The sequence below is a fragment of the Orycteropus afer genome, unplaced genomic scaffold (genome assembly GCF_000298275.1).
Source record: "Orycteropus afer afer isolate SDZICR_OR568_19922 unplaced genomic scaffold, OryAfe1.0 scaffold00082, whole genome shotgun sequence".
In the NCBI taxonomy this organism is placed as follows: Eukaryota; Metazoa; Chordata; class Mammalia; order Tubulidentata; family Orycteropodidae; genus Orycteropus; species Orycteropus afer.
In genome coordinates, this window is record NW_006921669.1 from 7,980,338 (window position 1) to 7,994,529 (window position 14,192).

At 47.8% G+C, this 14,192-nt stretch overlaps 1 protein-coding gene across 1 annotated transcript in view; it reads left to right on the plus strand.

Annotated features, from left to right (window-relative positions):
- Window positions 1–2,850: 2,850 nt before the first annotated feature.
- CASP7 (caspase 7) overlaps window positions 2,851–14,192 on the plus strand; it is a 55,831-nt gene continuing 44,489 nt past the window's right edge. The window contains exon 1 of the mRNA XM_007941611.1: window positions 2,851–2,907. Coding sequence (XP_007939802.1) covers window positions 2,851–2,907 — 57 coding nt within the window. The remainder of the gene's footprint in view (window positions 2,908–14,192) is intronic.

Consider the following 14,192-nt stretch of genomic DNA (forward strand, 5'->3'; position numbering starts at 1 on the left):
TTCAAACCCACCAGCCACTTCTCGGAAGGAAAACTGGGTAATCTACTTCCCTAGTGATACCATCTCAGAAAACCAAGGAGGGGTCGCTATGACTTGGAACTGACTCGATGGTATCAAAGGCAAACATAAAATAATTACATGGTCCAAGGCTATAGAAACACAGGAGATGCATTTAAAAGAGAATATCCTCCAGTTCCAAAGTGTCAGTACAATTACTACTGAGGAAAAAGTTCAGATTCATTTATTTCCTTCCATGTTTCCATGATTTTCCATGATATGGCATGAATCCAGAATCTCAGCAGTAACTTTGGAGTTCCCCATTCCAGCCCACAATAAAGAACTGAAAATAAAAATTTTTCCTTCAAAGCACCTTTCCCTTTGAGCCAGCAATGAGTTTTTAACACGTTTTAAGACTCACATGACATGACTTTTCTTGTGGATGGTAAATTCATTCTTTTTCTAGGCAACCTGATTCTGACACTAACCTGAACTTGACAACTTCCCTGAGCCTCAATTCTTTATCTATAAAATGAGCAATGAGCAGGGGATTAGTTGCTAGAATCTCTTCCAACTCTAATGCTGTGTTATACTACATCCCAGGAAGAACCTGCAAAACTTGGATTTGCAAATTAGATAAATGAGAGAGTAATTTATTTGTTTTACTGATAGGATTCTTCATTTTTCAAATGATTCTCAACAGAACCCCTTTTTTAAAAAAACAGTCTTCGTGTCCAAAATGAACTAGGTCACCATCACCGTGTCAGGGACATGGGCATTAAATAGTATAACTGCGTGTTACAAATATTCAGGAATTAAGGATTTTTGCGTACCTTAATCAACCATAGTCAATTACTCCCTTACACTCGCCCAGGCCGCCTTTCTTCAAATCAACAGAGTGCCCTTGCCCAGTGAAATGTTAGAGACAACAGTGAAGCCCAGGGGAAAGCAGGCAAACAAACAAAAAGCTCTGGTGGCATAGTGCCTTTGACTGGTAACCAGAAGGCTGGCAGTTCCAACCCACTAGCCACTCCTGGGAAGGAAGGTGGATACTGCCTCAAGTTGAAATCAATTCAATGGCATAGTACAACAATTCTTACCTGGTGTCACATCACAGAGACTCTGCTCTTTTAACTCAAGGCTTTGAGAGGTTTTTTTAAAAGCATCTACCATTGGTATGAAATAAACGATGATTTCTTCTCAGCTGTTTACACCTCAGTGTGACTGAGTTAAGCAGTTGCTCTCCCGAGGGGTCTTGGGAGAAAGGCATCCCAAGCTTCAGTTGGAAGCCCAGAGATGCAGAAAGACTGGAGCTGGAGGGAGAGAGGTAATAGGGAGGAGCAAAGGGGAAGTGGAATCATTGGACTTGAACTCCCTTCCTTGATTTATTCCTGGCCACATACGCACCGCCTGACGCATGGGGGCGCTCAATAAATATTTCATGAAAGATTTTGGCGCTGCTTTGCGCAAAGCTGGCTGTGTGGCGAGGTTGGATTTTAAGAGAAAGCTGAGTTGTCACCCTCGCGCCCACGCGCCAAGGAGGGCAAATTTGCGAGTGGAAGTAACGTCCGGGCGTCGGTAAGACCTCGGATTCCACGGTTAGCTGGAGAGGGCTAAGGTAACTGTTTCAATTACTGGCGCGGACCCGTCCGAGTGACAGGAGCAGCACAGACTGGGGTCAAGCGTCTGGCTGGGAAAGAGCCTTCCGCTCTGGGAACTCGGTCCTCGAGGTGATGCGGTGGCCAAGATCGAAGTTCTTCACTAGGGGCAGCCGTGGGTGGTGGCGTTGGGAACTGAGGGTGGGCGCACGTTGCCCCGGGATCACTTTGCGCGCCCCTGAGTCTGCAGGGCGCACTCTTCAACTTGTGTGAGCCCCAGCAGCGTTGCGCGCGGCTAGCTTTGCAGGGAACACTCTCCTCGGTCACTGGGAGCGCGGCCAATTTTGCAGAATATACAGTTCTCGGGGTTGTGCGCGCTACCGCGGGATTTAACTCTGCAAACTTTGTCCAGTGCGCTCTGGCGTGCGCGCACTTTGCAGAGCACACTCTTTGGGGGCGAGGCGCGCTTTCTTCGGTCAGTGCGCGGCTCAGCCCGGGCCACTTTGCGCATGTCCAAGTGTTTTTTTCAGCGCGCGCTCTCTCTGGACGGCACCTGCTCTCTCTGAAGGGTGCGCGCTCTTCCCCGACGGTGCGCCCACTTCCGACCGTGACACAGGACATCTTACGAGCTGCCAACTTGGCGGAGCCCCGCCCGGCTCCTCCCCCTGCAGTGAAGGGGCTTTTACTTTCGCTTTCGCTACAGCGGACCGAGATCCCAGGGTCTGAGGGACTGAAGCAGCTGCTAGTTCCGTCCAACCGTCGGTCTTGGAAAAGGTGACTGCGGCCCCTTGCTCCGACCGCGCTCTTACGCCTTTCCGCTGCGCGCTTCCTCCCTCCCCTCTCCTCTCTCTTCCCCCCTCCCTTCCTCCCTACTCTGTCTCCCCGCGGAGTTTCCGCCGCCTCGAGCGAAGTTTGGGAACCGCCAGACGGGAGGAGGACGGCCTGGACGTCAGATGCTGAAAATTGGGTGGAGGGCTCTCCCTGCTCCTGGCATCGCCTGCCGTGCTCGGCTTGTCCTCCCCTCTCTGAATAACACGGGGCTTGGGATACCGCTTTCATTCGGGATGCGCTAGAAAAGGAGGGATGGAGTTGGAAGAGAAGCAAGGGTGAGCTATTGGGCATCACGGTTAACTGCGAGGGCTCCGGGGTGAGACAGGCCTGGGTTCCAGTCTCCACGCGCCTACTTACCAGCCCTGTCTGTGCCTGTCTGGTAAATGGGAATGACGGGGATATTGGGCTGACTTTGGCTGCGGGCATGGAAGGAACCACAGCCCAAGCTCAGTACGTGCGCGCAACTATCGTCATTGTTGGGGTATCCTGCCAGCGGGGCTCGGAGGGGGGCTTTGAGATGGTGTAAAAGGCCGGCGAGGTTTAGTGCTATGAACTCTCAGGCCGCAGGTGACCTTGCAGCCCTTCATCCTTGTACCCAGCTTTGCAGTTTATGGAGCAGTAAAGCTGCTCGTCGGTGGCTCTGGAGAGCCATTCCCCGCCTGAACACCTGGCTATAGCATACGTGGCCCTGAACGTTGTTTAGTTATCGACTATTTCCTCCTTCGGGAGTCTCTTTCAGCCTGACCTTAGTCCTCGTTATCACAGCCTGGCTTCGTAATCCATTTTCGATATTCCTTTACTGTGAGGCGTTGAACAGGTTCCTCAACCTCTCTGCAGAAACCTAGTTTTCTTGTGCAAAACGGGGGGCATCGCTCCTGGCGGTGCTGTGAGCAGGTGACACAGTGGAGCACTTGGGTGCCAAGCAGAGCTGCCCAGGTGCAGAGGTAAGAGGTGAAGGTGGCTGGCACTCTTCTCTTTGAGCCTTTTAGGAATATTGACTTTATTTTGTCAAGAAGCGTGACACACACGGTATTGTATCGCTTTTTAGGGAAAGCAGCTGCAATCAGTCTGTTTCCTCCTCATGATACAAAAAGAGAAAAATCCAAGTTCAGACAGTGGCTGGGAGGTGATTTCTTACCCAGCCGTTTGTGCCACTTGCCCCGACCTTCCTTCCAAGGAGCGGCTGGTGGGTTTGAACCTCCAGCCTTCTGGTTAGCAGTCAAATGCCTTAGGCACTGTGCCACCAGAGCACCCCCAACATGGAGCCAGTAACTAAGCGCATTTAGAAATAATCGCTAGAGACATTTTTTCTCTCTCCATAGAGCTGTTTAAAATATGGATGTGGTTTTAAAATACTGGTGAAAGTTGACAGTTGAATGTCTTCTTAGTCCTGAGTTCTGTGGACAGTGGTGACAATAGGTATATTTATTGGATGTTCACAACGTGCCACAGTGTACTTAGCATTTTATACGTGTCGTTCCCTTTGCCTTCACAGCCGCCTGGGGCTTAGGTGCGTGGCGTGCCCATTTTACAGATGAGGAAACAGACGTTGAGTGCTTTGTTTAGGTCTGGGGGCTAATCCGTGGAGGGGCTGATTGGACCCCAGGCTGGCTGGTTGCTGTGCCTCTACTCTCTCAACGGCCCTCTTGTTCCTTCAATTTTGTTGTATGTCCTCCATCGGCAGTTTATTCCAACACTGAAGGATTTAAAAATGCATGTCAGCCGTAACACTTGTGAAGACATATTTCTTGAGTGCCTGCTGTGTGTACATGGCACTTTTCTGTGACTGATAAAAGAAAGATGAGTGAGGTAAACTCAATCTGCCAATGGTTATACTGCTAGTCGATGTCAGTATTAATGATGATGGCACAGCTAACAGTGGCACTGTGAGTGCTTTGTATGTATCATATTAACATAGTTAAAGAGAAGATAGACGTGTTTAACCATCGAATAAGCAGTATCCCTCGAGGGCTGCTCTTTGCAGTGGGGGCCTCAAGAAGGGGATAGATAGAGGGAACTGACGCCTGCAGGCTGTCTCCGATGCCACGGCTGACTGAGGTAGGCCTGGATTTTCTTGGTGTGCCGTGAGGATAAACAGAAATAAGGGACCAAAACCAAGTCTTGGTTCTCAAGGCAGCTTCTTCCTTAACAGAAGTGATGTGGCCTGTGATTAGGCACTCCACTCACTCACCTCCCCTACCCCCACCCCCACCCCCGGAGTCTAAATGCTCTTTGGATATTTCTAGAAATCAAACTCAGCCTCTTGGGGATAAGAATGTAACTGAATGGTTAGCCTTGCAGATTCAGACGGGTAAAGTACCACTGGACTTGTCTTAGAAATCTGCTCTGGCAGGACTGGAAAGAACACTTTCTGCTCCCCAGTGTTCAGCACCAACTCAGAGGGAGGCTGTAGGTTTCAAAGAGACTCTCAGGGCCTGGTGTTTGGAGGGAAAGCTTCTCACCATTGGAGCTGTGGAAATCCACCTGAACCGAATGTCCCTGTAGTGACAGTTGGGCAAGTGTCTGGGAAGGAGGAGGGATTAGGTGGATATCTCACCTGGGCCATGTGCAGTTCCCTGTAACTTGAACTGCCCCCTTGCCGCTCCACGTCCTGCCCCTTATCTAGTTAATTCCTGTTAGTTGTACACATCTCAAGGCAGACATTTCCACCCCTGCCAACCTTTCCTGTCTCCTCTGAGGCTCCGTCGGGTCCACTGGTATGACCATGATTAGTTCTGCCCTCGTGGCAGGCACCACAGTCACAGCTAGATATTTACACTGTCCTTTTATCAGTGTCTGTCCTGCTGAGGCAGGACCGCATCACTTTTGCTTCTGGTGTATGCCTGGCTCCTAGCACTATGCTGCTGTGTTACAACTCCAGTGAGCGTTTGTGGGAGAGAGTTAGGGAGAGAGGTGAGTTTCTGAGATTCTGCGCCCCCCCAAACAGTGTGCAAAAACTGCTTGGCTTCTCAGGAGACACTATGCTGAGGGTTGTTTTGTTTTCAAATGGTCACACTGCTTTATGCTCATATATCCTAGATTCAGCCTTCAAGATGAGCTTCAGTGAAAGGCTCAAGGCCTAAACACTGCGTGTATCTTTTTCTGGTGGATTTTGTATAACTCTAACTTCCTGATTTTGAAAACACATGAGTGCTTCATTAGTAGCAATGCACACAGAGAGTAACTGAGTCTATATAAAGGGAATAAAATACAAATTCTGAGTACTTCCTACGTGCCTGGCCTTGTGTGTGCCTCCTCTGCAGATGGAGTGTCTCTTTTTTAAGAAACATTTTGGGTCTTAATCTGAAAAGTCCATTCCCAACTGGAAACACAGTGGTGGTGATGTGAGGTTGATGATGTGTTAGGAACAAGATGGCCGCCTGACTTCTAACGGTCATTGTAGAGATCTGGCCATGGGACTCTACTTCCCTCTCGTTCCTCTCCCTGCTGCTCAGGTAAGCTGGAGAGTGATGTGGCAATGCCCCTTGGAACTTGAGGCCACCGGTCATCATCTTACCTCCTTAGACACCTCCCCCATCCTGAATTCCTTCTCCTTCCTATCTCCAAAAGTTTACGAACCTTGGCAGATGGCCGGTAGTTTCTTGTTCCAAGTGAATATTTAACAAAATGGTGGATGCTAGACTAAAAGTTCCCTGAGGCCATGAACTTTGTCTGGTTCCCTGCTGCACACCTGGTCTCTGGGACAATACTTAGAATATGGTGGGCACTCAGACATTGGGTGAACCAATGATGCCGTAACCCTGGAGCCTGAATTTGCTAAACTGCTCACCCCTAGGCTTAACTAGAGTCTGTGTCAGGTAATGAGTTGTATTTAAAAATGTCACAAGATTGGTGATGGCCCCTGATACTGATTTTCTGGTGCCTCTTTCTCTCCCAGATGGCAGATGACCAGGCCTGTGTTCTGGAGCAGGGAGTCGGGGACTTAGCAGAGTCAGATGCAATCGACGCCAAGCCAGACCGGTCCTCATTTGTCCCATCATTCTTCAAGTAAGTCATCTTCCCTGCTGGTTAATCAGGTCACAAAATGGAGGGCAACTACATCATTATGTAACTGACAGATTACAGCATTACAGAACTGCCAAACCCCTGAGAATCATGGCCCAGCCAAATTGACACATAATCTTAACCATCACAGCTAGCATTACTCTCGCCTTGCACCTTGGCATTCATTGCCAGACATATGTCATTAACACGCAAAATAGTTGGATAGTAGGTTTTTTACAGTTGTTATAAATGTGAAACATCAGATGATGAGATAGTTGGTAAGTGAGGAGCAGATGTCCTTCTGGAAAGTTACTTATTGGAAACACTGTGGAACACAGAGGTACTCTGGGACATGTTGTCACTAGGAGTGAGGAGTGACTTGACAGCTCAAGAGCAGTATAGCCTTTGAGAATAACCAGGGTGGGAAAGAGACAAACTCCTTAAACAAGATCTGTCATCATCCCCATATAAGTGAACCTGGAACATCCCAATGCAGGCTCAAAGACCCCATTTCTAATGTCTAATGCCTTTTGAAAGTCATAAGTAAGCAGGAACCCCCGCCACAGTGACTCATGGGTAGTGATATTTCAGTTGTCCCTTTGTTAGACGCCCTAGGAGTTTCCCCATCGTGTAAGATTTAGGCTGAGTAAGGAGAAGTGGGAGAAAGGAGACCAGGATAGGGGAGGTATTATCTCAGAGCAGTTGTAGGAAAAAATACAAATGGAAGCTGAGGGTCTGCTAATAAATTCCCTTAAAATTGAATTGTCTGTGTTTGCATCCTTTGGAAAGTCTTTCAGTACCCATTTGGACCTCTGCCTAAAGGCCTGTATTGTGGCATAGTGGTTTGCTTCCCACTCCTTTTAAAAGGTTAAATAAGCCTGGATAATTTCCTACATTTGGATTCATTGTGCCTTTTTTAAAGGAGCTCTGGTGGTGTGGTGGTTAAGGCATTTGGCGGCTAACCAAAAGGTCAGCAGTTCAAACCGAGCTAGCCACTCCACAGAGGAAAGACGAGGCAGTCTGTTTCCTTAAAGATTTACAGCCTTAGAAACCCAGTGAGGGTCGCTATGAGTTGGAATCAACTAAATGGCTGTGAGTTGGTTTGGTTTTTTGGTACCTTTTTAATAACATGACTAAGTTTTATATTATCAAAATAAACAGTAAGTAACTCTGCAAAATAGTTCAGTTCCATATTCTGAAATGCTTACCTTAGCTGTATGAATTATAAGACATGACTGTTGGGTTCCTAACAATAAACAAATAGCAGTTTAATGTCTTTTTCTTCCAGGCTTATTTATTCCAGGGGCTTATTTTCTCTACCTTTTCTAGGCATACAACTCTACCCACGTGTTAGATGATCCACTAACCACCTATTAGGAATGCAGTCAATATGAATAAAATTCCATTAGGATTTGTGACATAGCTTCAACATGTAGATTTTTTCCTTCCATTTTTTTGCCAGTATTGCCAGATTTAAAATTAACCACTTCAGATGCTATTCCTGTTCACTTATTCATTTTTTAATTCATTTGTTAATTGTTTATGAAGCAACAGAGAAGATTAAATCTTTAAACCAAGTCACATACTTGATAGGTGGCTTGCCAGGATCTGAACCTGGAGTCACCTGCCTCTTAACCACTACCCCGTTGCTGCCTTTAGATGCCAAGCCCAGTTTTGGGCCCTGGGGATATAGTCATGCATAAGATAGGCCCAGTGCCTGCCTCAGACACTTATATTCCCATAGGGGAGGCAACGGAGTAGATTACAGAGGTGCGATGGTGCTAGAAGAAGGGCAGGACAGGGTGCTCGGGATGTAAAAGAAGCTAGAGCACCCACCTGGTTTTGGGCTCAAATAAAGTCCCCTGGAGGAGTGAGGTTAGTGCTGAGACTTGAGGAGGCAGAGGAGTGAGGTGGAGGGCAGCGGTGCATGAAGGCCTAGGACAAGAGACCTCGAGTCATTGTAACTGATAGGACTCTGGGCTGCAGGAGGGCAGGAGAGGATATAGGGAGAATGAGCAGGGGCCGGATTTTAGAAGGGAGTGTTTGGGTGGTGCAAACTGTTAACATTCTCTGCTCCCAACCAAGAGGCTGGTGGGTAAAATACCCATGGGTATATTCGAGGAAAGGCCTGGTGACCTACTTGCAGAAAAATCAGCCATTACAAACACTACTGAGCACAACTCTGCTCTGACCCCCACGGGGATTGGGTCACCAGGAGTTGGAATCTACTTGACAGCAGCTAGTTGAGTTTTTGGAGGTTTTTTATTTTATTGTCTGCAAGTCATGTTAAGAATTTGGAATTCATCTGAAGGATCATGGAAGTCCTTGAAGGGTTAAGCAGTAGAGTGACTTGATCAAGTATACCTAAAAGAACTGAACTACCTGAACTTCAGTGAGGAGGAGAATGGTCCTAAGAGGGGCTGTGGTGGGAGCAGAACTGGTTAGGAGACTGCTGTGGTTGCTTTAGCCTAGAGGTGGACCAGACTCAGTGGAGGGGAGCAGTGGCCACCAGAGGTGTCTGGGAGCTAGAAGCAACTAGAAGGACTTTGTGACCAGGAGGAAGGAGGCTGAAGAAGACAGGGATGATGAGAAGAATGGCAGCTGGGACCCCTGGGGATAGCTGACATTACCTAGCAACCACTGAGCACTCCTGCTAGATGAAGGGTAACAAACCACTGCCTTTCCTGGTTCCCCTGAACATCTCCTCTGCCTCGGTTCTGTTGATGGAGCCCTCCTAAGAAATGTGGACAGTGTTGGGCTTTGTCATAATGTGACATGACTCGAAGGTATGATCCAAACTGTAATTTGAAGCAGCAGGTGAGTGTCTGCTGTTACCCCTGGCCCCTCAAAACCCTATGTATCACCTGTGTGCCCCCCACCCCAGCTCCTTTCTCTGAGGTGGTCAGGATCCCTGTCAGGTAAAGGAGGGGAAGAGGCTGTAGCACCCTGTGTGAGTAATTTCGTTTAGAAGGATCAGCACAAAGCTGGTTCCTACAAGGCAGAGGTTAAAGATGTCCCAAATGTCCAGCTTTTCCAGGCTGCTGTACCACTCCCTCATCTCCAGCGTTGGCTGCTCCTCGTCCCTTCACTACCCTCCCTCCTTCCCATCTTTGGATTCTGCAGTCCACTGCAGTGTCTCCCAGAACGCAGGAACCACCAAGGAAACAACTCGCGGTTGTGCAGGCTAGCAAATCCCAATCCATGTGTCTAGTGTCAGTCTGGGGGCCTCTCCTGACTCATGGTTGCAGGCACTGACAAAGCCCAATCAGAAAGTCAGATGACAGGCCATTGGCTCACAAAGCTCCGGAAGCTGAGAATCAGGTCAGATGATAGGCTGTTGGTTCAAGTCCCAAGAACCGATGGTCACATAATGGCAAGCCAGATGTAGGACCCAGAGCAAGAGAGGACCTGGCCAGAGCACTCATATATATTGGCTGCAGACCATACCCTCCAGGGAACTCTCCTTACCTGAGCAAGGTGGTATGAGGGCGTATAGGGTGGTGACCTGAGTTACACCCTATAGTAAAGCAATGACTCAGGATGCATCTCACCCTAATCCTGCCTCATTAACATAGCAGACAACTCACTCTGATGCACGGGCATAGGGGCTAGGGCTTATAACACATCACAGAATGGAGAACTATGGCTACAAGAGCCATATTAAGTAATTCACTGCGCCGCAGCCCCTTACCCACCTCTGCTTGAGGACCACGGGCTCACATGCTCCCCCTCCCAAGACCTCAAGCATTCTGGGAAGTGGAAAGCAGCCCCTTTTTCCAACAAAAAGCTGGGTGGAGCTCACTGCCGCCACCACCAGTTGACACTGGGTGTGTGTGTGTGCGTGTGTTCCTGTAGGACTGTGCTCCACGGGGTTTTCAGTGGCTAAATTTTTGGCAGTGAATCACCAGACCTTTCTTCCAAGGCCCCTCTGAGTGGCCTTGAACCACCTTTTGGGTAGCAGCTGAGCGTGTGAACCCTTTGTACGCTAGGGGACTCTGGGACTCAGTGGCCCCAAATTATTCCAGGTCCTCATGAGTTGGAATCCACTGCTAGCAATGAATACGAGCTGACACTGTTGGCTGTTTGGTCTCAGTGCCACCAGATGGCAGGACAGCATCATTTTATTTCTGTTTCAGGGTCCCTGACTCCTGTAGACTATTCTGGAATTCAGTGTTTGGGGGGGTTTGGGGTTTTTTTTTTAATTGTTGTTTTCTGATTTCTGAAGAACATTTGGGAAACACAGAAAGGCATAAAGGAAAAATATTTATGATATTATTTTTAAATTAGGAAAGCATTTGGGCTTTTAAAATTATTTAAAGGAAATAAGAATGGGTACAGTCTGCATGAGTGAGGAGTCACAGTTTATAGGCTGAAGCCGACTGTCATCTGTGGATAGTTGAAGAGGGATCTCTTTTTTATTCCTAACTTTTATTTATTTTGTTGTTGAGGATGTACCCAGCAAAACATACACCAGTTCAACAGTTTCTACATGGATGTTTTAATGACAATGATTACATTCTTCGAGTTGTCCAATCATTCTCCAGCTCTTTTACTGAGTTGTTCCTCCTTCATTAACATAAATTCACTGCCCCCTAAGGTTCCTATTTAATCTTCCAAATTGCTGCTATCAATTTGATCCAATACAGATAGTTCTCAGGAGCTCTGGTAGTATAGTGCCTAAGGCACTTGATTGCTAACCAGAAGGCTGACAGTTCAAACTCACCAGCCACTCTTTGGAAGGAAGGTTGGGCAATCTACTTCCGTAGTGATACTACCTCAGAAGCCCAAGGAGGGGGTCACTATGGGTCGGATCCAACTCGACGGCACATAACAACAGATAGTTCTTAAAAGAGTACAGTGCTCAAGGCAGACTTTTTTTTTTTTTTTTTTTTACCATTTAAGCTAAACTGTTGTTCAATTATGGAGCTCTGGTGGCATAGGAGCTAACACATTCAGCTGCTAAAACCAGAAGGTTGGTGGTTCCAACCCACCAGCTGTTCCAAGGGAGAAAGATGTTGTAGTGTGCTTCTGTAGAGATGTATAGTCTTGGAAACTCTATGGGGAATTTCTACTCTGTCCTATAGGGTCACCATGAGTCAGAATCAACCCAATGTCAGTGGATTTGAGTTTGGTTTATTGTTCAGTTTTGAGAAGACTTCAGGGGATAGTTTTGGTTTAAAGTTTGAAGATTATCTCAAGGAAATGGTTTCAGGACTTCATCTATCCTCCAGGGCTCTAGAAAGTTGAGAGTCCGTGAGAATTTGAAATTTGATGGCATAGTGCCTAAGGCCATTTGGCTGCTAACCAGAAGGCTGGCTATTCAAACCCACCAGCCACTCCTTGGAAGGAAGACTAGGCAATCTACTTCCATAGTGATACCACCTCAGAAAGGAGCTCTGGTGGCGTAGTGCCTAAGGCACTTGACTACTAACCAGAAAGCTAGAGGTTCAAACCCACCAGCCACTCCGTGGAAGGAAGATGGGACAATCTACTTCCGTAGTGATACTGCCTCGGGAACCCAAGGAGGGGTCGTTGGGTCCGACTTGATGGCAAATAACAACAACAATACCTCAGAAACCCAAGGAGGGGGTCACTATGAGTCAGATTCAACTCCACAGCAGTGAGTTTTGGTTTTTTGGGGGTTTCTTGGCCTGTGTTTTCCCCCCTTTTGATGAGGATTCTTCTGTGGAATCTTTGATCAAAATACTCAGTGACGGTAGCTAGGCACCATCCAGTTGTTTGTCTCGTGGCAAAGGAGGCAGTTGTTAATGGAGGTAGTTAGCCACACGTTCCATGTCCTCTCCTATTCCTAACTCCTCTTCCTCTGTCACTCCAGGTGAATACCAAGTCAAAAACAAACTCGGTGCCATCGAGTCGGATCTGACTCATAGCGACCCCTCCCTGGGTTTCCGAGGCAGTATCACTATGGAAGTAGTTTACCCAACCTTCTTTCTGAAGAGTGGCTGGTGGGTGTGAGCCACTAGCCTTCTGGTTAGCAGTCAAATGCTTTAGGCACTACGCCACCAGAGCTCCTTCCAGGTGAATAGAGACCAATTATTGTGCCTTGGATGACAGTGACAGAAGGATCTCTCTTTATGTAAAAGTTACCCTTGAGCAACTATGCAGGTTACTTGCCATCCAAGGTTAAGGTGTGATCCCTACCCTGGGTCCAAACTCAAATCGTTATGGAGTGCCTAGGCACAGCTACAGAAAATACTAATCATAGAAAATAAATCGCTGCTGGATTTACTTAAAATACAAACTAGGAGCTGTGGGAAGCCTGGGAGGGGCAGGATGAGGGATGCTGGAGGAGGTGTTGAACTTGAGTTGTCAGAGAAGAGGCAGTGGGCTTATTGGGACTGGAAGAGCCTGTTTTCCAAAGACAGGGTGGGAATGATGGTCAGGCCACACCATGTAGCACAGAGTCTAGGAAAGCATCAGAGGCCTTTGGGCAGGCAAGTGTGGCCCTGATGGCTCAGGCCACAGAGAGCCATTGTAGGTACAGGACCACGTCCTGGCAGCAGCCTGAATGGTGTTCCCCTCCCAGGATTACATCATCTTCAGAATCTGAGTCTCCTTCCTGAACGGAAGATGGGCTTTCCAACAATGAGGTCCAAGTGCATGTTTCAGGAGCCATGGGCCACAAACCCTTGAAACATACCCCAGGATTAGAAATGTGGGAGCTGTAGCTTCTCCATGTTCTAAAAGGGGGGAGAGGGCGATCAACCTTGAAACTAAAAAGAAAAGTAAAGGAGGAGCAGGTTTTCATAGTAACAGAAATTTTGAAATGCTATTATTGTTGGTAGGTGCTGTCGAGTCAGTTCCGACTCATAGCGACCCTAGGTCAGCAGAACGAAACACCGCCCGGTGCTGCACCAGCCTCACAATCAGTGCCAGGCTTGAGCTCATCCTCTCAGCCACTGTGTCAGTCCATCTCGTTGAGGGTCTTCCTGTTTTCCTGACCCTCTCATTTGCCAAGTGTGATATCATTCTTCAGTATTACAAAAATTAAGTCTGGTAAAGGAATTTTGGTGGTGTAGTGTTTTAGGCACTGGGCTGCTAATCAGAAGGTCAGTGGCTTGAACCCACCAGCCATTCCGTGGAAGAAAGATGAAATGGTCTACTTCTGTAAAGATTCACAGCCTTGGAAACCCAGTGGGTATTGCTATGAGTCAGAATTGACTCAATGGCAATGAAGGTTTTTCTCTTTATTAGAGAAATGGCAGAGAGACTTGGCAATCCACTTGCAGAAATCAGCCAATGGAAGCTCTCTGGTTCACAACAGTCCAGTCTGCAACCAATCATAGGGAGGCACAGGGCCAGGCTCGCATGAGTCGAGGGCTGACTTGTGGCAGCTAACGGTAGAAAGGGACTGTGCAAACCTGGTTGGTTGCTTCCCAGGAAACACAGGATGTGGCACTGCTTGTTCAGACTGAGCTTACGGTTTCTGTGCAACATGCATCTGGGATGCTTTGATGAGTTTGTGTACTGCTCAGCTGAAGGTAAAACGGACAGATGACGTGGTTGCGTAAGAATGAGGACTGAAGTGTGTTAACACTTCTGAATTCTGGATCCTGTAGTCATATTACAGACACACCATTGTATCTTCTATTAATTCTACTGTTGCTGGGCGCCATTGAGTCGGTTCCTCCTCACAGGGATTCCATGTGCCTGAGTAGGACTGGTCCGTAGTATTTCCTTGGCTGTCGTCTTTATGGACACGGATCACCAGGTCATCATCTGGGTGGGTTGAACTGCCCC